This window comes from Labeo rohita, chromosome 17 (genome assembly GCF_022985175.1).
Source record: "Labeo rohita strain BAU-BD-2019 chromosome 17, IGBB_LRoh.1.0, whole genome shotgun sequence".
NCBI classification, from domain to species: Eukaryota; Metazoa; Chordata; class Actinopteri; order Cypriniformes; family Cyprinidae; genus Labeo; species Labeo rohita.
In genome coordinates, this window is record NC_066885.1 from 4,475,430 (window position 1) to 4,499,928 (window position 24,499).

At 31.9% G+C, this 24,499-nt stretch overlaps 1 protein-coding gene across 2 annotated transcripts in view; it reads right to left on the reverse strand.

The window, feature by feature from the left end:
* sash1b (SAM and SH3 domain containing 1b) overlaps positions 1 to 23,892 on the reverse strand; it is a 112,377-nt gene extending 88,485 nt beyond the window's left edge. For both annotated transcript variants that reach the window (XM_051133461.1, XM_051133462.1), the window contains exons 1-2: positions 23,522 to 23,892; positions 22,823 to 23,405 (exon numbers count right to left, since the gene is read on the reverse strand). In XM_051133461.1, coding sequence (XP_050989418.1) covers positions 22,823 to 23,314 — 492 coding nt within the window. In that variant the 5' untranslated portion in view covers positions 23,315 to 23,405; positions 23,522 to 23,892. The remainder of the gene's footprint in view (positions 1 to 22,822; positions 23,406 to 23,521) is intronic.
* Between the last annotated feature and the right edge of the window lie 607 nt (positions 23,893 to 24,499).

Sequence of the window (24,499 nt, forward strand, 5' to 3'; positions counted from 1 at the left end):
TTCTTGAGGATCAAATAAACTTTTTCCATCGATACGTGGCGGAGTGCAATGTGGTGCTGTTATGCACATTTCTAATGAAGAAGAGATAGAAAAATCAGCCCTGCAGCTGCCTGAAATGATGTACAAAACAACTCAACAACAAAACTACACTTCTAATCAATGAAATGCATATTTGACAGACACCCTGTTCATTTTTTTGTTGTTCACTGAAGTCCTGAATTCAAATGTAAGCAAACAGAATGCAGAATAGCAACTTCAATTCAAATGTAATGAAGCAGAATAAAAACGTTACATATTAATGCAACTTTTAACCATAAAAGTAAAGTTTGATAGAACGATAGATAGATAGAATGACAGATAGATCAATAGATATAGAACAAACGAGTGAATAGATATAGATGACAGAATGAGCAAATGAGCGAACAAATGTTAGATAGATGGATGGACAGACAGAGTGAACGAACAAACAACAGATAGACAGACAGAACAATAGACAAAATGACAGATAGATAGATAGATAGATAGATAGATAGATATTCAAAATGTATTTTGATATGTAAAAAGGTTTGATGGTTAGATAAACAGAATGATGACAGATAGAACAATAGATATAGACAGATAGATAGAACGATAGATAGATAGATGATAGATAAAATTATAGAACGATAAAGAAAACAACGATAGAGAGAATGACAGAACGATAGATAGAATGATAGAACGATAGACAGATAGACAGATAGAGACAAATAGATAGATAGATAGATAGATAGATAGATAAACAGAACAATAAACAGAACGATAAACAGATAGAACAATAGATAGCAGACAGATAGATAGATAGATAGATAGATAGAACGATAAACAGAACAATAGAATAGAATGATACAGAACGATAGATAGATAGATAACATGACAGAACGACAGACATATATAGATAGATAGATAGATAGATAGATAGATAGATAGACAACATGACAGAACGACATGCATATAGATAGACAGATAGATAGATACACAGAACGATAGACAGAACGATAAACAGAACGACAGAACAATAGAATGATTGATAGATAGACAGATAACATGACAGAACGACATACATATAGATAGACAGATAGATAGACAGAACGATAGAATGAATGATAGATAGATAGATAGATAACATGACAGAACGACACACACATAGATAGACAGAACGATAAACAGAACGACAGAACAATAGAATGATTGATAGATAGATAGATAGATAAACAGAACAATAAACAGAACAATAGACAGAACGATAGACAGAACGATAGACAGAACGATAGACAGAACGATAGACAGAACGATAGACAGAACGATAGACAGAACGACAGAACAATAGATAGATGATAGATAAATAGAACGATAGACAGAACGATAAACAGAATGACAGATAGAATGACAGAATGATAAATAGAATGATAGAACGATAGATAGATAGAACGACAAACAGAACGATAGAATAGAATGATACAGAACGATACATTAATAGATAGATAGATAGAGATAGATATAGATAGACAGAACGATAAACAGATAGAACGATAGAGAAAATTATAGAACGATAAACAGATAGAATGATAGAACGATAAACAGAACGACGAATAGAATAGAATGATAGATAGATAGATAGATAGAACGATAGATAGATAGATAGATAGATAGATAGATAGATAGATAGATAGATAGAACGATAGATAGAACAATAGACAGATAGATAGATAGATAGATAGATAGATAGATAGACAGATAGATAGACAGATAGATAGACAGATAGATAGATAGATAGATAGATAGATAGATAGACAGATAGATAGACAGATAGATAGAATGATAGATAGATAGATAGATGTCATTCCAATTCTGATTGAACTTCCTGTGTGTTGTGGCCAATTTAATTCAATTCAAATTCACACTCATTACCTGAAAAAAAGCAACTCTTTCATTCTGAATTCTGTCAGTTACATCAGCGTTCGACCCTCAATTGAGTGGAAACACTGGTCACTTCTGAGAGCTTCTCAGTTCCCACAAAACCACTCTTCTCCAGCGTTACAGATACACAACACAGCTTCCTCTCTTTTGTGCCTTTCTAATGACATTTCCGCTTCAGCTTTTACCTCCTTTGCTCCCACAAATTACCACCATCTCCAGCTTTCACAGGGTCTCGACAGCGGCGCAGAAACGCCTTCCCTTTCAAGTCCTTGCGCTTTAATTAAGAGCCATGTGACTAGCATGCGTCTGTGAGCTGACGGCGAGCGCGGCTATTCTCTCGGGCTGATTGAAATGCAGCGCACAGCGTCTAGACGCCGGGACCAGCTTCAGCATTGTTCAGAGCAGAATGGCCACAGAAAAAGCCTCATTTGTGAACATGCACACAGGGGGAGAGAAGGACGTTGCACGGGTTCTGATGCGGCCTCGTGGGTTATGGTGCGGTAATCCATCCAGCGAGGCTGTGAAAGTGACCTTCACTAAGTGCTTTAAAACATGATGCCTGTCTGCTCACACAGACATCAGCAAATCTTTTTGTTTATAAAGATTAATCCTTTACCATTAGGTCTTTTATCACATCTGGTAACCCATTATAAGACCTCGTTTCTCTGCTGGAGATTTAGGTCACAGAGACAGTTGCTTTAGAATAACGCTTACATTATGAAATTACACATCGTTGTTTATTAAAGCTTGTTATATATTCATAAGGCGTTTCAATGAAGCTGATATAAGTTTTATAAGGCAGAGGCAGTAGTTGAGCATGAGTTGTGATGCTTTTTCATCTAAAGCTGCCATCAGCAGTGCTGATGTTGATTTTACAATGGAATTGTCATCTCAGATATGTCACTAATATTTCTAGTTGGACACATTTAGATGAGTCAATGCTGTTGTCTGGTCAGGATGCACTAAAAACAAAGCAATGTTTATGAAAGCAACACAGTTTTGCATTTTTCGGTAGATTACCTAAAAAAAAAAAACAAGGCAAAATATATATATATATATATATATATATATATATATATATATATATATATATATATATTTTTATATTTTTTTTTTTTACTTTAAATGTTGCAAACTGAACTGAGATAAAAAAAAAAAAATAAAGTTTTATCTTAGCAGTTATTAAAAACTTTTATGTTGCAAATTGAGCCGGGACAAAATGAAATAAAATAAAGTAAATAAAACAAAATAAAATTTCCCCACTTGTAAGTCGCTTTGGATAAATGTAAATGCAAACGTAAATGTAAAAAAAGAAAAGAAAAGAAAAGAAAAAAAGAAACGTTTTATTTTAACAGTTATTAAAAACTTTTGTTGCAAATTGAGCTGGGACAAAATCAAATAAAATAAAGTAAATAAAACAAACTAAAATAAAATACAACTTTGTATTTTATTTTATTTTGTCCCAGCTCAATCTGCAACATAAGTTTTTAATAACTGTTCAAATAAAACTACATTTTATTTTATTTTACTTTATATTTTACATTTATTTTATTTGATTTTGTCCCAGCTCAATTTAACAAGTTTTTAATGCTTAAATAAATTTTTGTATTTTATTTTATCCCAGCTCAATTTGCAACATATATTTTTAATAACTGTTAAAATAAAATTTCATTTTATTTTATTTTATTTTGTTCCAGATCAATTTTCAATACTTTTTAATAACTGCTAAAATAAAACTTTTATTTTTTTATTTTATTTTATTTTATTATTTTATTTTGTTTTGTTTTGTTCCAGCTTAATCTGCACCACAAAAGTTTTAATAACTGTTCAAATAAAACTTATTTTGCAAACTAAGCTGGGATAAAAAAAACAAATAAAATAAAATAAAATAAAACAAAATAAAATAAGTTTTATTTTAACAGCTATTAAAAACCTTTATGTTGCAAATTGAGCTGGGACAAAATTAAATAATAAAATAAAATAAAATAAAATAAAAACATCAAATCAAATCAAATCAAATAAATTAATATAATAAATTTAAACATAATAGAGCAGGCTTCATTCTGAAATTATTTTTATTCTTCATCTGAATAGCCTTTTCTAACCAATCAGGTCTAAAATGAATTACAAACATCATAACGTATTCATTAAAAACAGTATAAAGCCACTGACTATATGGTATTTTAAACTGAAGTATAAAACATCATTTAGTTCATTGTGAATTATTAAAATAAATACAAATAAGTGGTCTAGAGACTGAGATTTGTACAAATGAAGCGACTGTTTCTCTATGGAGAACCTGGAATTTCAACTCCCGGACTGAATATCCAGCGCTCTATAAAACGCATGACACATCAAGATATATTAGCCTGTCATTGGTGCTGCTTATCCAATAAAACACAATTTATCAAACAGCTTCCATTTTGCTAACGTTCATCCTATGAGAACTGCAACATACGGATGCACAACTTTTCTTTTAACCTATATCTTCACATGGTCTGCGGTCTCAAGAGACTAAATGTACATGAAAAGCACATTGCAGCTTCCTCTCGCTCCACACTGACCATGCTCTACAAGCAACACTGTAATGAACATGTCAAGAAATGTGACAAAATGGGGACAAAGGAAGAGGAAATACAGATCTGGATGGGAGAACAAGCTTTTTGTTTCCTTTAATGTATGTGTGTGTGTGTGTGTGTGTGTGTGTGTGTGTGTGTGTGCGCGCAGAGGTGAACAGAGGACAGGTGGTGGACTAAGAGTGCTGTGTGTTGAGTAGAGGTGCGAGACAGGCCCGTATGCCTGCCAGACGGCTCAATTTTCCCATCCTGAGATCCCATTTGGGAATTTGACTGCACAAGGAACGTGTGTTTACTACAGGACTGAGAATCAGGTTCTGTCAAGACTGCAACTGATTCATGAAGGAAGCACTGTATTTTTTTTAATTCTGAAAATGCAAAATGTATTTTAGGGTTAGCTTGTAATAATTTTAATTAGTTTCATATAAAAACAAACAATCAGTGATTGACCAATCAGCACATAGCAAAAAATCATTTTCTTCCTCTATATTTTTGTCTTGCTTTCCAGTAAAATATTTAAACATTTTTGAATCAAGAAACAATATTGAATCAAAAATTTGTTTTCTGAGACATTTATCAAAATTACGTCAGATTTATTATATAATAATAATAATAATAATAAGTTTTAAAAAAAGTTTCTTTATGTAAAAATATTTGTACAGCAAAACAAGACAAAAAAAAAAAAAAATCAAAATTACGTGAGATTTATTATGCACAAATCAAGAAAGGATACCTGCCAAAAGGGATAAGAAAAATAAACTTAATATATATATTTTTTTTAATTCTTAAGAAAAAATTATATTTGTCATTTTGCTTCAAGTAAATGTTTCTTAATTTAAAAAAAAAAATTGTATTGGAAAACAAGGCAAAAATACAAAAGAAAAAAAAAAATCAAGGGAAAAACGAATTTATTTTTCTTCATTTATTTATTTATTTTTAGTTATTATATTCACTTTAATTCATTTATTTTATCTTATGTCATTCTGCATATCAAGAAAATGTAATTTACTTATTTACTTTATTTAAAAGTTTTTAGTTAATATGTATAGGACAAAATACTAAGCAAAATTCAAAAGGGAAACAAATTTATTTTTTCTTATTTTAATATTTTATATTTTAATCTTAACATATCTACTTTGTATTGTGTCATTTTGGCTCACAAGTACAAGTTTCTTAAACTGAAATATATTTGTATTGGAAAACAAAAAAAAATGTTTTGTTATTATATTTGTTTGATTAATTTTATATTTTAATTAATAAATTAATTAATATAATTAATATATTTTATCTTATCTTATTTTATCAAATTGTAATTTACTTCATTTAGAAGTTTTTAGTTCATTTGTATAGAAAGCGCGGCAAAATACCAAGTAAAATTCAAAGGGAAAACATTTTTTTTTCTTATTTTAATATTTTATATTTTAATCTTAATGTCTTGCATTTAAAAATGTTTCTTAATTGAAAAATATTCGTATTGGAAAACAAATATTATTATATTATTATTATATTAATTTTAATGCATCTATTTTTATCTTATCTTATTTTATCTAATTGTAATTTACTTAATTTAGTAGTTTTCAGTTAATTTGTATAAAAAAAGAGACAAAATACTTAGTATAATTCAAATGGAAATAGGATAATTTTCTTATTTTAATATTACATTTTAATCTTAATATTTTTACTTTGTCTTGTGTCATTTTGCCTCACAAGCAAATGCTTCCTAATTAAAAAATATCTGTAATGGAAAACAAGAAAAAAATACAAAAATAATAATAATAATAATAATAATAAAATAATAAAATAAAAATAAAATAAAATAAATAAAAAAATCAGGGGAAAACAAGTTTATTTTTTAGATTTCTTTTTTGTTATTATATTCATTTTAATTCATAAATTTTAACTTATTTTATCTAAATGTAATTTACTTCATTTATAAGCTTTAGTAAATTCGTATAGGAAAACGAGACAAAATACCAAGCAAAATTCAAAGGGAAAACAAATGTATTTTTCGTAATTTTTTATTGTAATATTTTAATCGTAATATATTTACTTTGTCTCACAAGTAAAAGTTTGATTTAAAAATGTATTTGCATTGGAAAGTAAAACAAAAATACTAAGCAAAAATCAAAGCAAAAACAAGTTTATTCTTTCCAGATTTCTTAATTTAAATGTTTTATTATTTTAATCTTTATTGATCTTAAATTATTTTCATTATATATATATATATATATATATATATATATATATATATATATATATATATATATATATATATATATATATATATATATATATATATTTTTTTTTTTTTTTTTTTTCCTTTTTATCTGGCCATTTTGACCAGTTGACCAGTTTTTGGTCAATAACGTGCTTGCTTAGATGATCAACCCACTAAACCAGACGACTGCTATTGGAAAATAAACATTTTGTGTCTTCACTTTCCTCATTTGCTGTTGCATTATGTGTATACTGCATTACATCAACCACCAGTCCTACTTTTTAGATCACGAACATCGGTTCACCACTAAAAATAACAATATCTCATGCATGTCCTTATTTAGATAGCAAGATAGCACATCTATTATATCTCAAACAGTTTAGAGAAGCGCCTCATCTTATGGAAAATTTCTTTGTGCCAAGAAACAGGTCTCAACGGGACGGTCATGCCATGTGCCTGTCCCACATCCGAAGAGAGGGTTCTCTCCGTCCCAGCAAGAGAAACCGTGGCACATTCTGCCTGCCTTCCAGCGAAATCATACAGAGACCCCAGGCATTTGAGTTGTCATGGTTACGTCGCCCAACCAGCGGGACTGAAGCATATGAGCCGACTAAGACATGCAAGCGCACATCCCCCCGAAACAAAAGCGCACAGACGCAGACCCGGTTCGGCTCACCTCTCTGCTGATCTCTCAGAGAGCGAGAGGTGTGAGGGAGAAGTGTCGGACAAAGCCGATTACTTTCACCCCTTCAAGCCGCCGCAGCGGTAAATCGAAGCGGAGGTGTGAGAGTGCAAACGCTCACTGCAGACGCAGCGCTAATCCATTAAAAAGCATGCTCACTTTAGAAAAGAGAACTTCCAACAGATCAAAAACCATGACAGAGCGTCAAATTACATGCTTGTAACTGCCAGAGATGCGCTAATAGAGAATTGTTTAGCTTGTATGGTATTCGTTTTTCAGTGTATATGCTAAACAAAACCATATGGCAACATTTTATGTAACATTTAACACAAAAAAAACTCAAAATTTGTATCTTTCAGTAAATGAATCATTTGACTGATTCAGTGATCATTGATTCATTCAAAAGAATCACTCGTAAAAGTCATTTTTTCATAAATCAGACTATTCAAGTCGTGCTGTACGTTTGTAGACAACAACTAAGGACAGGAAGAGGTCTCATATTTTTGTTATCCATGTGTTATTACATGCTAATCACATTCAAAAACCAAGTCTTAAGTCCCAACCTACAATAGCTAATATTTATTCACATCCATGGGCCGATAACCAGTATGACGGCCAATTTTATAAATCAAAACAATTTTGCATACTTTTCATTCTGAAAACAAGCAAAAATGCTGTTCCATAGTAAATGTAAAACTTTGTTTTTCAAGAGGAATCAGCCAATTCTTTTTAATGTACAGCATTTACAGATAACTGTTTAGTAGGCCTACTTCTGAAAGTAAGCATAAAAAAGCAACATTACCAAAAATAAAATTAAATAATAATCAAAATAATAATAATAATAAATAAATAAATAAATAAATAAATAAATAAATAATTTTTAAAAATGGCAAGGCAAAATTTTTCTTAAAAAAAAAAAAGAAAAAAAAAAGAAAACCTGAAATAAAATAATTTATATTCAACCATAAAAAAAATAAATGTTACCTGAAATCACCTTTTTTCAGCCAGTTGGCAAGACAAAATTTCTAATAGAAAAGAAACATGAGCTGAAATAAATAAAATAAAATAAAATAAAATAAAAAATACATTTTTTCAGTCAGTTGGCAAGACAAAATGTCTCATAAAACAAAGAAACATTACATAAAATAAAACAAAAAATAAAATAAAAATAATAAAATAAAATAAAATAAAACCTTTATTTTCAGCCAGTTGGCAAGGAAAAATTCCTCATAAAAATTAAATGTAGCCTGAAATAAAAATGAAACAAAAAATAATAATAATAATAATAATAATAATAAAATAAAATAAAGTAAAAAATAAAATAAAATAAAATAAAATAAAATAAAATAAAATAAAATAAAATAAAACATTTATTTTCAGCAAGTTGGCAAGGCAAAATTCCTCATAAAAAATAAATGTAATATGAAATAAAAACAAATAAAAATAAAATAAATAAGTAAAATAAAACAATATTCAGCCAATGGTCAAATTTTCATTTTCATTAAGTTTAACAAAACAACAACCTTAAACTGAAATAAAAAATTAATCAAACCAAAACTAAAACCAATAAAAGTGACAAAAACTCCCAAGAAAATGACTAAAACTTCGACTTAAATTAAAACAAAAATAAAAAAAATATATAAAAATAAACACTAATTCTAAATATTTATAATAATATTGTCCATTACAAAAGCTGTTCTTATCAAAGGGTACTGCCATCAAAAACAGATAACAACAAAAAATACTGGGCTTTTGGTGCATGTTTGTTCAGAAACAAGTACTGCTCTGAGAGTAAATCTTTATATACAACAGGCTCAAGCTGTTGCTCTGAAACCAAGGCAGACATTATTATTCCATGAAGAATGGGGTTCAGACCCGGAATGAGCTTTACATCTCTCAAACGGCCATCTGAAAAGACACACACAGCTGTCAGCTGTGAGGAACCGAGGGGCCGTGGGCCCCATTCACAGATTAGCTTCTGCTGGACATCTCCTGTCTGAAAGCGCTCGCCGCTCTCCAGAGGAGCCGCAAACTACGGGCCGATCGTTTTCTCTGAAAGACGCCGGTACAGTAGAGATGACAGAGCGCTCTATTGTTTTGGAAGTGGCAGCGGGGATTTGTCCAATCGGAGGGTTTTGTATGACAGGACACTTCCCTGGGGCCCCGGCTCTTGGAGACAAAGGAAAATATTTACATGTGAATTCAGCGGAAAAGTACATTATGGTTGTCTTCTCCATCACACGTGCGTTTGGCTTCGGAATATCAACTGGAAAATGAACACTGACTGAAATCCCACTGAACAAAATGAGCCTCGGATGTGGAAGAAAAGGTGAATATTGCACATTTAGCACCTGTAGCGGTTCCTAAAAGAAGGGGGAAGAGATTTGACACCTGGAATATAAAGAAAATGGCAACAAACTTGGATGCTGAATGCTTTGGGTTCCTACATCTAAAAAAAAGCTACATTAAAATATGAAAAAGCTAACTTAAAGAAATGACTTAAAATTGCAAAAATTGTTACAACTAAAAATTGCAACCAGTGCTTTTTGAGTAGTTCATAAAAAAATTTTTACAATTTATCATAATACAATTTTTAATGTTTAATATTATTTAACATTCATTGAATTCACTGAATTTTCACCAAAAACCTACACTGATGTTATAACAGTACTAAATTAAAAAATAAATAAATAAATAAAAAAAAAAAAAAAAAAAATTAATATTATAATAATTTCATTTCTTTTCAGCCAGTTGGCAAGGCAACATTTCTCATGAAAGGCAAAGTGGTAAGGCAAAATGTCTCATAAAAAAAGAAACATTACCTGAAATGAAAAATAAAATAAAATAGTTAAAATTGTTACCAGTGTTTTTTGAGTATTTAAAAAAAATACAATTTATCATAATACAATTTTTGATATTTAATATTATTTAACATTCACTGAATTTCCACCAAAAACCTACATTGATATATATTATCACAGTACTAAATCGCATTATCGCAGTTCTCACATATATATATATACACATATGTGTGTGTGTGTGTGTGTGTGTGTGTGAAACATGGAACACAGAGATACATTTATTTTTATATAAAAACATCAAACAAATAAAAATGAATGCATTAATGCAGTATAATAAATAAAATAAAATAAAATAAAATATTTTCAGCCAGTTGGCGAGGCAAAATTTCTCATAAAAAAAAAAGAAATGTTACCTGAAAAAATAAATAAAATAAAATAAAATAAAATAAAATAAAATAAAATAAAATAAAATAAAATAAAATAAAATAAAATAAAATGCTTAACACTGCATTGATTCAGGTTATATATTTTAAAAATTCATGCATCCCCTGAGAATCGATCCCATAACCTTTGTGTTGGTAGCGTAATGCCCTACACTTTCAGCTTCATATATTTCATGTTTTCCGAAACATAAAATAAATCAAGCATTAATGTACAAACAAACAACAATAAACAAGAAGGCCATGAATTGGCAAGACCCTGATACAAACAATCACTATTATAATCACTATAATTCACTACAATTCAGCTTAGTAGTTCAATCAGGTTACACAAGCATTATGCAAACTCTCTCAAGTCTCTGAAGAAAGCTGTTTTGGTGTGATTTTAAGAGCGCTGAAGTGCTCAGAGCTGTAAGTGGATGGATTTGTCAGTAGATTAACTCTTGACTCTTAGTTAAAGCTGTGCTGGACATCCACTGCGTCCGACCGCCGGCTATAATGGCCGTCTGCCAGCGGAAACCAGAGTCACTACAGACAGCAGATAACTAGCAGCTTTCACCCGAGCGGAAAGGATGCGATAGTCCTCAAAATAACAACATATTATTATGATCTTCCACTCTGCTGCAATGACCACCGTGACTTACAAATGACAAAACTGTCAAGATCAGCTTAGTTTAGGTGTAAAACAAAACATCTATCCTGATTCAATCTCAAGTATTAAACTATTATTATTTTTATGAGCAATTAAACTATTACATTTACGCAAATACCCACTGATTAATTGTGCACAATAAGAGCAGGAACATCAATTTAAAAATGTAAAAAATTTTGATTTCACATTATCTTTAAACATGTTTGTTGTGTAGCACAACGCTGTGGACGTTTAAGGGTCGTTAAACAGCCGCTCTTGTGTTGAAGAGCTCTTCTGAGCAGCCGGCAGTAACATCACGACACAGCTGTGTTTGTTCGGCTAAAGTGTGCATTAAAGAGGATCTCCATCCCGTCTGTCTGCTCTCAGAAACCGAAAACAGATGCTGAACGTGGAGCCAAACGCCCCTGCCTCTGAACAATTAACCACCAAATGGGTGTGTACAACATCCATACATTATAGCTGATGTAGTGTATGTTGAAGAGTGACTCAAACTCAACAAAACAAACACGCCAATGATTTAGAGAGCAAACAAATAGATGAAAGATTCAATCATTATTGTGCAAAGTGACATTAGAGTAACATCAGCGTTTGGAAAGAATCAATTCAATTCAAACTCGGACTGGCCAGTAATATACAAATGGCATAATGTTTAAACTTCATTCATATATTGGCTATTTTGCAATTTACAATTTGGTCATTAAAAAAATAAATAAATAAATAAATAATAATAAATATTATTTATTATTATTAAAATATTAATAAATAATATATATATATATATATATATATATATATATATATATATATATATATATATATATATATATATATATATAAAATTTATTAGTTTATCCAAAAAGAATAAGCACAATTATTTAATATATAAAAATGTTTTCATTGAATTTTCATTTAAAAACTATTATGATATATACCCATTAACTTTAGTTTAAAAAAACACAGGCAGTATTAATTGTTTTAATCTTTTATTTATTTTTTTTTTTTTAGGGATAACTGATACATTTTTAACCAAAAAAATAAAATAAATAAATATAAATATATATCTCTTCATAGTTATTTAATATGCAAAATGTTTTTGCTGAATGTTCAGCAAAAAACTATATTAATCTACACTTTAAAAGTAGTTTAATTAAAAAAAAAAGAAAGAAAAGGATTAACACTAGTCTTAATGTAAAAAAGTTTTATTATTATAAACTTTATATACTACTTTATATACTTATTATAAACTATGTAATTAAATACTTTAAACATTTTTAATATTACAAAGTTTTATTATATACTTTATATAGTACTAAAAAAGTAGTTTAATTAAAAAATAGAATTAATATAAAAAGACTATTATATACTTTATATAGTACTTTATATACTTATTACAAACTATATTATTTAATATAATTATATTAATTTAAAAAAGTAGTTTAATTAAACAAAAAAAAGAATTAACATTTTTAATATTTTTTAAAAAAAGTTTACAAAATATTAAATATTAATATTTATTGTAATATTTAATATTTAAAAAGTTTATTTTTAATAATTAAATTACAGTGGGGGAAAATAATAATAATAATAAAAACATGGTTAATTAATATATAAGAATGTTCTCACTGAAATGCAGGCAAAAACTATATTCTTATTATTATATATCATTGATGTAATACTACATAACTCATATGGTGACATAAGATTTTGGTCCTGAGGGACATTATGAACAAGCTTTGTATTATGACACACTGAACTGTCATATTTCGATCAAACGCATTTGCTCCAGCTCGTGCTGTTAGGTCATTTACAACAATCCTTTATTATATTAATTGTTTCACTAACGCATTAAAACCGTATCACTGTACGTGCCTGTTCAAAGCATCCATGCATAAAGACAGAGGCTGACGGCAACACAAATTGATTGTGCGGTGGAGCAGACAATAAAAAGGACAGCCATCATCAAAAGGCACATCCCAATTTCCCAGAATGCCATCGGACCGGTTACATCTGTCAAAGACGGTCCATCAACATCGATTTGATGTGGAGTATGTCCTACAAACCTAGTCTACAGGGTTTACTCCACTCCAGTGATGTTGTGAAGACTCTACACGTGCTTTCTATTTTGACTCATAATTGCAGTACTTGAATACTGACGTAACCCGAGGTATTTCCAAAGCAGACCGTTGCAAAAAACAGTTTATTTGCAGCAAACATGCAGTTGATATGTAGGAAAACATCAACAGACTAAACGATTAGGATGTGCTCACAATGACAATGCTAAAAGCAAGACGACGGCACCCATATTTGAGACAATATGAACATCAGAAACCACTGTACAGCTGAGCAGATTATATAAAACTATATAGAAACTATTAAAAAAAAATTAAAATAAATAATAATAATAATAATATTATATAAAAAAAAAAAAAACAAAACAACAACAACAACAACATATATATATATATATATATATATAAATAAATAAAAATAAACAAAAATAAAATAAAATATATAAAATATATATATTCAAATTAAATATATATATATATATATATATATATATATATATATATACTCTTGTGCATTTGCATCTGAAAATATTAACTTTGCAAATAAAATGTGCTTACAGTCCAAGAAGAGTAGATCATATTTGCAGAAGCATGCATGTAATAGCATGAGCATCACAAAACAAATGTCACTTTGAACACTGACAATATTGTTGAGACCTCACTACCACATGACAAAAGTTGACTAGCCTCTGCTTCGCACCATTTTAAGACTTAAGAAAGACGGCACTATAATGACCAGACGTCTAAGCGTGTTTCAAGCACTGCTTTTGTTGCGAGGCCATAAGTTCATGTGAAATAACGCTCATATTGGGTGATAATCCTTCAAAATCCAGTAATCTTAAAGCGCTCGGGTCGCAGCTGTGAGGTCGGTTCACCCCTCACCCTCTGGTCACCCGGAGATCACAGTGCACTTCCATTCAGAGAGCCAATTCAAAAAGAAAATTCATTTGTCTAAACTCAGAATTGCCAAAATGCAGTACTACGGGTGAAGGGTTTGTTAAAAAAGAAACTTGAATGCCAAATCCACTCAAAAGAGCTCTGAAGTCCCTCCACACAGTGTTTCTGTCAGACTTATTCAGAAGGCACATCACTGATGCCCTCTTCGCTGCCAGCCTGCTCTCTGTTCCTGTTTGAAACTGACAGGAGAACAGATTCACTCTGATTTAAAAACAGCAAACAAAAAGTAGGAGTCCAAAACATGATGTAGTTTGTCCTGAAAGGACCGGCCATTCAAGGGAACTTCTAAAATGACTCTGCTCCCGCTGCCAGACGGAAACCTGAGAGAAATGTTCGAAATCACAAAAACCTTTTGCTCAGATCTAATAAAAGGTCAGCGGTGACTCATGAAATGCTTTCCAGAATGCTGCACTTTACAGTTTGTGCCTGAATCTTTTATGAACATTATCCAGTGGAGAATCAGTGCACTTCTGTTCTCGCCGTCCTCAGAAAACGCTGTATGGAAGTCAAGCTCTTCATTAGACTTCATCTCAATATGAAATTTCTGCCATCGTTTACTAAACCGGTGTTGTTTGAAAGCCTTGGAAATGTTGGTGGAACACAAAATGAGCCATGCAAGTACATTTTTTCATACTATCAAAGTAACTGCCTGTCAAGCTTCAAAATGCTACTTTCTATGAAGAGCTAAATGTAAACCATATTCAACGAAAATTGACAAAATAAAGAGCAGATGATGACTGATGTGGAATTTCCATTATTTCCCCCCTGAAATATCCATTAGAAACAGAGCTAAACAATCAGTAAATACACAAGCCCTGAATCTGAAGTCAATTTACTATAAAATAAATAAATAAATAGTTTCAATGTAAAAAAGAAAAGTGACAGCTTGGACATTTGAGTTGAAGTATCATGTTTAATCCATGAAAGTTATTCTAACACTAAATTTTAAGTTGTGAAAACTAATTGCAATTAATGACATCTTTTTTTTGGTACAGTGAAATCTGATTTAGTTTATTTAAAAAAAGGATACATTAACTACCTTAATGTGAATAATTTATCAGTCTAATGTCCATATGAATGAATGAATGAATGAACAAACAAACAAATAAAAGTTTATTGGTTTACAACTGTTTATTCTAACACTAAAATTATATAATTTAAGAAAATACCCTAACTTGTGCAAAAATATTATCAGCGTAATGTTCTAAAAATAAATAAATAATATAAATAAATAATATAGTTCATTGTTTAACAGCATCCTTTATAACTTAGTGTAATGTTTGTATGAATAAATAAATTAATTAATTAAATAATTAATAATTAATTAATTAAGTTTATTGTTTTACAACTCCTTATTCTAACAGTAAATTTTGAGTTGTGGCAATTGCATCAATATATTTTTTTAACAGTGAAATCAAACCTGACTTTGTTTACAAAAATATCGCGTTTAATCCATGAAAGTTATTCTAACACTAAATTTCAAGTTGTGATAACTAATTGCAACTACCTTTTTTTGGTAGTGCTGTCAAACGATTAATTGTGATTAATCACATCCAAAATAAATGTTTTTGTTTACATTATAAATGTGTGTGTACTGTGTATATTTATTATGAATATATATAAATACACACACATACAGTATATATTTTGAAAATATTTACATGTATTTACATGTATATGTTTATATGCACACAGTTTATATTATATCTAAATATATTTAATATATGAAAATAACATTTTTCTTAAATCTACGCATACATGTGTATTTATATAAATATACACACATATATTATGTAAACAATTTTTTATTTTGGATGCGATTAATTGCAATTAATCATTTGACAGCACTATAGTGAAATCTAATTTAGTTTACTTTAATAAAATACCTTGACTATCTTAATGTCAATAATTTATCAGCGCAATAATCATATAAATGAATAAATGAATGAAAAAAAAATCTAAGTTTATTGTTTTACAACTCCTTATTCTAACACTTAATTTTACGTTGTGCCAATTGCAACAATATTTTTGTTAAACAGTGAAATCAAAACTGACTTGGTTTACTACAATAAAACAGCTGAACTAATGCTAAAATATCAGTGTACTGTTCTGAAAATAAATTAACAATATTGTTTATTGTTTTATAACATCTTAAATAACTTATCCTGACCTACATTTAAAAACAAAAGCTTAACAGGATAAAATGAAGTCCTGCTCTATTTTTTCCTCACTCAATATCCTGTTTGAAAACAAGTCTTGTTGCATGCATATAATGAGTTGTGAATGCTGTTTTTGACCTTAAACTAATTTGTTTGGCAGTAAAAACAAATTTAAACATGCAAAACTCTCACCAAATGTTTTACGGCAGGAAAATTGATGCCTTAAACTGGTTTTAAGCCCAATGCAAGGCGTTTCCTAACACAACTTGCATATGATGAAGTGAAAGGATTTAGCAACACCCCGACATGCCGACGGGCCACATGGGTCCGAAAAAAACAAGATCTGAAAAGCTAAAACAACAAAGCTCCCAAATACATCTTAACCGGATTAGAGACTTTGTCAGGAAATACAGTTTCAACAACAGTTCATCAGGCAAAACAGCTCATCTCAACAAGGCAGGCAATTCGGGGAAACATTTACATCTGAATAGTGATGAAAGAGTTATGCACTTAAGTTCAATACTAAAGGTTAAAGGTTAGTTCAACCTGAGCAAAGCACAGTTATATAATGGCATAAAACAGAGTGCCGTGTAGAAAAAAATCGGGACGTTGCTTCCTAATGTAAAGAGACGGCCTTCTTCTGAGTCACTAATGAAGACAGATAGAATATGCAATTGATGCCTTGATCTCTCAGCCACATGCCACAAGGACCTGCTCACCCTGACCAGACACGATTCATCTTTTGTGACACACGCTTCACTTACACAAGCTTTTTTGGAAAGACACCAATTTGGGAATGAGCTTTTCAGAGCATATGCCAGCACAGGAACCCTCATCCATTCATAATGCAGGTCAGACAGAATACGGGCTGCACTTACTGTCAAGTGCCTACTGCCAAGACTTATCCAAACAGACTAAATGGTGGCTGGATGTCTCCGTTCTGCAAACGATACAAAACTAGAGAAATCAGTAGATTTCCATTGGAAGAGATGATTTGCCAAGACTTAATTTTTGAGGAACAGTTCACTCAAAAAGATGATTCTTGCATTATGTGCTCACATTATATACCAATAGTGACCATTCAAAAATGGGAAAGTTTTTTTCTCCAAAGTATGCAAGCCTGTAACTCCAGAAGAACTCCTTTTGACCTTTTTAAAGTTCACCTTCAGAACAAAAAAAAAAAACTACAGATAATTTACTCACCCCCTTGTCATCCAAGATGTTCATGTCTTTCTTCAGGCGTAAAGAAATTGTTTTTTGAGGAAACCATTTCAGCATTTTTCTCTATATAGTGGACTTCTATGGTGCCCTGAGTAGGAACTTCCAGTTTAAATTCGGCTTCAAATGATCCCAAATGCGGTTGAAAACGATCCCAGCTGAGGAAGAAGTAGGGCTGGACGATATGGGCAAAAAAAATATCCCAATAATTTTTTTCATATCAGTCGATATCGATAATTATCACGATAAATGTCAAATCTTTATTTCTTTCCCGTTTAAAGTCAGATTTTTGTTTCAAAGTGGAAGTTGTAGAAGCCAGACCATTAATTTTCCTTAACAAAATAAATATCTGTTACTACAGTAAATCCATGGTAAATGATGACGATGTGTAGATTGAAAAGCCTTCTGACTGTCTCGTTGCACACAGTTTTAAACTAGTTTGAATCACAGAGTCATTTGTGTTCATCGCTGAATTTAAGTGTTTCACACTGGATCTCACAGCGCTGTTTAGTGCTGGCGTGACGAAGCCGTTCACATATCGCGTCTTTTGCGCGTTCAAGTTCGTTATTTCAAATGTTGGCGCGCGGCAGCTGCGCTCATGCGGTGCAAAGCGCTCAGTTTTTCCAGACGCGTCCATGCCGCATCAAGATAATAAATGGGTCTTCTGTAGTGAACTCGCACAGGCCGGCAGTTTGAACTTTGGCCCCAGCGGATAAACGGTCCGTGTGGTGCAATTCAAATGAGTCGCGCTGTTGCGCTCCGCTTTTGGCACATAAAAGTTATATCGAACATTTATCGAACTCCTCATATCGTTTTATCGAGGAAAATTATATCGAGAAAATTATCGTTATCGAATTATCGCCCAGCCCTAGGAAGAAGGGTCTTATCTAGCGAAACGATTGGTTATTTTAATAAAAATAATACAATTTATATACTTTTTAATGGCAAAACACTCTTACTGTGCCTGAACTCTGTATTTTTCCGGTTCATGACAGTTAGGATATGTCAAAAAACTCTCATCTCATGTTCTCCCTCAACTTCAAAAATCGTCCTAGATCACTGTTTTACCTTTTTCGTTAATGGTGTTTGATTTTCTTTGCATGTTCACTTTGCATAGACTGGGTCGGTACTTCTGCAGCGATGTAGGATGATTTTGAAATCATTTTTCACAAGTTGAGGGAGAAAATACGATTGGAGTTTTTCGACATACCCTAACTGTCTTGAGCCAGAACACACAGAGTTCAGGCAGAGCAAGACAAGACGAGCATTTGAGATTAAAAAGTATTTAAATTATATAAATGAAAATAACCAATCATTTCACTAGATAAGACCCTTCTTCCTCGGTTGGGATAATTTACAACCGCATTTGGGATCGTTTGAAGCCGCATTTAAGCTGCGTTTTGGAAGTTCAAACTTGGGGCACCATATCAGTCCATTATATGGAGAAAAATCCTGAAATGTTTTCCTCAAAAAACATAATATCTTTACGACTGAAGAAAGAAAGACATGAACATCTTGGATGACAAGAAGTTTCAACTCAAATTTTGAGTGGAAGCGGAAACACGCTGTTTTTGCGCATGTCTCTTTAAATGCAAACGAGCTGCTGTTCCCCGCCCCCTTTTTCCAGAATTGGGCTGTGACTTTACAGCTTGCAACTCTATACTCTGCCAAAAAACATCTGTTTGGTTTTGATTATCATGTCTATCGTGCTGAAATCATGCATTTTAAAGCCATATCAGTTTCAACTTTAAGTGACAGCAGTGTAATAGTACCTATACTGCCATCTATGCTGTTAATATGACCCAAACAATAAAATAAAAGCAGAAAACCACTCACTGCTCTGAACTAAATAACATCTATAGCAATAATAATAAGTTTCTTGTTTGAACACTGCTTTTAAATGTTCTAGCATGAAGATAAGCATGACGGATTGTGTGTGGGTCACTCAGGGTGATGTTTTGGCTAATAAGGCAGTGTCTGTAAACAGTCGTGGGTGAGGCTTGTAGTATGATGTCACATTTTACAGATTCTGTGATCGGCTTGCATTGAGACGCTGCTTATGATTTATGGGGATTAAAAAAAGAAGCGTGAGGAGTTATCATCATTATAGGGTGGTTGTGCGCACGCACTGCCAACACACATTTATGTTCAAACAAGATGTAAAAGTGAATTTTGCATAATAGGTGCCTATTTTGCAGAGAACATAACAGCGGTTTGCAAAACTAGGGCAAGTAAATCACTTTGGGGTCAACTACTCCTTTAAACCCTAAATTTTGTGTTAACTACTGCTCTTCAGTTCAAATTCCTCTCAGTCCACAGATACGCTTTAGAATAGGCCTGGAAAACCACAAATACATGTTTAAATCAAGCTCGCCCAAGCGCACTACGTTGCTAGTTGCAGCACAAACGCGTCTCAATTTGCAAGACAATTTAAGAGGCAGTAGTGCGCATACCGTGAAACCAAGGAAGCAAGTGAAAACATTTTAAAAGTGGGCCACTCTTTACAAATGCAAATGACAGTAATGATAATGAGGACTTTGGCATGGCATGAGACATTAAATGGCTCTCTAAGCTCAAAGCGCAATGAAGCCATCTGTCACCGGAGACTCGTCGCTGATAAATGTGCTGATAAGACGGCATAATGGAAACACGACTCGGACAAGAACAAAAGCGGCGGTGGAGTCCAGTGACAGCTCACCACAGAGGCATGACAAGCGCTCACAGAGGCGCACTGCTACAGGTGGATACGCCGCTGAACGGTGCGGCGCTTAATGACTTCCTGTCTGCTCGTGAAGACTGTTTATTATATACGCTGATATGACAAGGAAAAAAAATATGCATTACAATAAAAGACTGAGGGGGACTCAATTTATTTTCAAATGTGTAACCTCTATATTGATCTATAAATGTCATTTAGATTTAAAATGTGGAACTCTAAGGCAGAAATACTGCAAAAAAATTCTTAATCAGTATTTTTGTATTATATACACATAATGATATTAGGAAGAAAAAATATGCTTTAAAAAGATGGAGAGGGACTCAGTTAACCTTTATTGTTACCTTCATATTGAACTATAAATGTGACTTATATTCTGCAAAAACAAAAAAACTGATATAAACTGATATAAAGAGGAAAAATATGCATTGCAAAAAAAATAAATAAATAAAAAATTGGAGAGGGAAGCCATTGATATATTATAAATGTATGTATTTAACTATAAAAAGTTATTTATAATGTGGAACTCTATATAAAAAAACAGTTGTGTACAATAAAAAGACTTGCTAATAAGGTAAAAAATAATAACTGAAGATACATTTTAATATGCAATTTTATTGACTTGTTGTAACAATGTTCAAGATATATTTACTTGAAAACAAGTAAAAATATATGTGAATGTCTGAAATGATCAAACATTATATGAACAAGTTTAATTTTTGTTTTATAATTTTATTGGGTTTTTTTAAGCTTAAACATTTCTAATTCGTAGTAGAATTATCTTTAAAATAAGACATAAATATTTGCTAATAATGTAAAAATAAATTACTGAAGATCTAATTTAATATATATATATATATATATATATATATATATATTGTTTTAATGATATTGAGACATACATTTTTATATTCTTTTATTAACACGACAGTTGTGTGAAATAAAAAGAAATCTTAAATTAAGTTTAATTTTCTCACCATTAATTAGTTTTTTTTTTTTAAATTATTATTGTTGTAAGCATCAACATCAATAAATTGGGTTAGAATTACTTGTAAACTAAGTGGAAAAAAAATATATAAAAAATAATAAATAATAATTGAAGATACATTTTAATATGCAATTTTAATGACGTGTTTTAATGATGTTCAGATATTTTTACTGAAAAGCAATAAAAACATATGTAAATGTCTGAAATGATCAAACATTATATGCACAAGTTTATTTTTTTAATTTTTAAAAAAATTGTTTTAAGCATAAACCACTCAATTATGGTAGAATTATTTTAAAAAGTAAATTGAAGATATATTTTTAATATGTAATTTACTTCTCAATTAAACACATTGTTTTAATGACATTCAAATATATATTTTTATTGGAAAACAAGACAAATATATACTGTCAATTATATGTGCTGCAACAAAACCATTAGTTTGCACTGCATATGGCTTAAACAGCCATTGCACAATAAAATAATTTGAATGAATCACTAAAAACTAAACCATTATATAAAGAGTTGTGCAGGCCTAATCACTTCTCAAGGTCCAAAACAACATTTTCATACTTCCAAATCTGAATCTGATCATGCAAAAAAAGACAAAGGCAAACATGCATTGCATTAGCCTCCCTATTATTTAAAACCTCTCGAGCTTTGAATGATGCTCAGTGGAGATAACAGTACAGTAAATCACTCTATTAATAGCGTTCAGTGTAGTTAATGGATTACAGTTCTTGTTCACTGGGTTATCGATTAGAACCAAGACTCGCCTGCTCTCAAAGCCCCAGAGAGCACTAATGAATAACGACTTCAATTAAGGTTGTCTAATACTTCAACGTCTCCGGCTGGATAAAATTATCTGACTAGGAAACCATCAGGCATGCCACAACATGAAGCAATGGTTTAAAAAAAAACGTAGATTACAAACATGCAGCTTTTCACTTCACAAGACTGGAGTCGTGTGGATTATCTAATTTTTTTTTTTTTCAGCTGTTTGAACTCTTATTATGACGGCACCCATTCACTAAAAATGATCCACTGGAGAGCAAATGATGCTATATTTTCCAAATCTAAAGAAATGAACTAATCCACATCTTGAATGTTCTGAGTGTGATTGGCCATTGAAAGAAAACCCCACACTGGTCGACCACCAGTGCACAAGCAAATATAATAATAGATGACATTTACAAGCGACATTTTGCAGACACAACCTTTCTTGGATGTTTATTACTCCAAAAATGAGACTAAACACACACACACCAGGCGGGTAAATTTCAAGCCAGCGGGTAACCTTTGAAAGCAGGAATAAAATGTCAATATCTCTGCGAGAAACATTTTCAGGTGATGTGACAGGAGCAATAATGACGTAAAGGTTAGTACTCACTTTATACGAGTAGGGCATTTTGCTCAGGTCAATTCCATCTTTCACCAGCTTATCCCTTATCATTATCTTCAGCTTGAGTTTAGGATACACCACCGGCTCCTTGTGATTCTCCAGTGTTTTGAAGTCACTGGAAAGTCCAATCCTGGGCCTGTCCCAAGTAGAATTGACCCAGGACTTGGTGCATTTCTGTCTGCAGTCAGTAATTTGAGGGCATGTGCCATGTGGAAGGGGTTCAAGGGTGAAATACAGTCCCGGAGCCACCTTCCTGTCTTCATCCCGGAGTCTCTCCACGGCCCGGAGAACCTTTTCCCGGTGATGTGGAGTGAAGACACCGATGGCATCCAGGTCAGGGTTTCCTATCTGTTTGCACACCTCCAGGTCATCATACCCATTATCAACAAATGACTCCACATACTGACACAGCTGGAGGGTTTTCAGCCACTCGTAGACAATAGATGGTCCGTTGTTCATCATTCCCAAATCACTGGACATTCCCAAAGTCTAGTCTTCCCATCTTCAGTGCTAGAAATATCAACACTGGCAGTCCATCAATAGTAAACAAGACTTTCCAGTGGTGAATTCACTAATAATAAAAGGCAAAAACGAGTGTTACATGACTAAACAAATGAAATCTCAAATAAAATTTGGTTTTAGTGCACGGAATTTATGTAAACAAAGTTGAAAGTGCATTATATTTACCTCAGTACCTTGCTAACCTGCGGTGTCATGTGGAATATGAAATGATACAAGGTTAAAAATATTAAAATCCCTTCGTAAAAGTGTATCTTTCGTCACATATCCAGTCTCACAGCTCGCAAGTTCATGACCAACGCTCGTTTCCTCTCAGCAGATCCACTTTAGTCCTCACAGCATCGGATTGTCACTGGACCAGACGCCGTTTGTATCCAGTGTCAGTGAGGCGCTTTCTTCCGCATGTCGGTTTATTTTCCATTGATCCGATCCTTAAATAAACAGGGGGAAATGAAAACAAAGAAGATGCAGCTTCTGCTGTGCTGCGAACCAGACAGACTGAGCGAGCCTAAGTAATTCAGCGGAGCGCCAGACGCCAAATTGAAGTTTCCCTCCCCTTCATTCTAATGCGCGTTTCGTCGCTGCGGTTTGATTTTGGAGCCCCCTGCAGGCCGTAGGTGGAGCTGCAGCGCTATTCGACTGCAGGCACACAGGTGAAAGTTTAATAAGTGTTTTTTAAGGCCCCAATAGTATGTTCCTGCACAGCCGGAGGCTGCATTTTCAGGACCGCATTTCTAGGACCCTATTTTTTGTGATATCGCCATCTAGACGAGATCTCATTTAAGCATAAAACAAAAACTATTTATTTTTAATCTTTCCATTTTATTTTTAATGAAAGAGCTGGTGTGAACTTGTGTTTGAGGCGTGTCAGCAATCTCCATTTAGCCTATTTAGCTGTGCAGAACAGATCATTATTCTGCTGAATGTTATAAACTAACATTTGTATTCAAATAGAATTACATTTATTAATGTACTAATAAACACAGTAATTTGTAACGCAATTGTTTTACCATTTATTGCACTTTATGTGTCACACATCAGACGTGAATCGCTGTGCTGCGTCTAATAAGTCTTTCTTTACAAGAAAATGGAATTTAACTCCAGAATATATATCGAAATAAATTAGGTTAAATATTTCAAACGGGT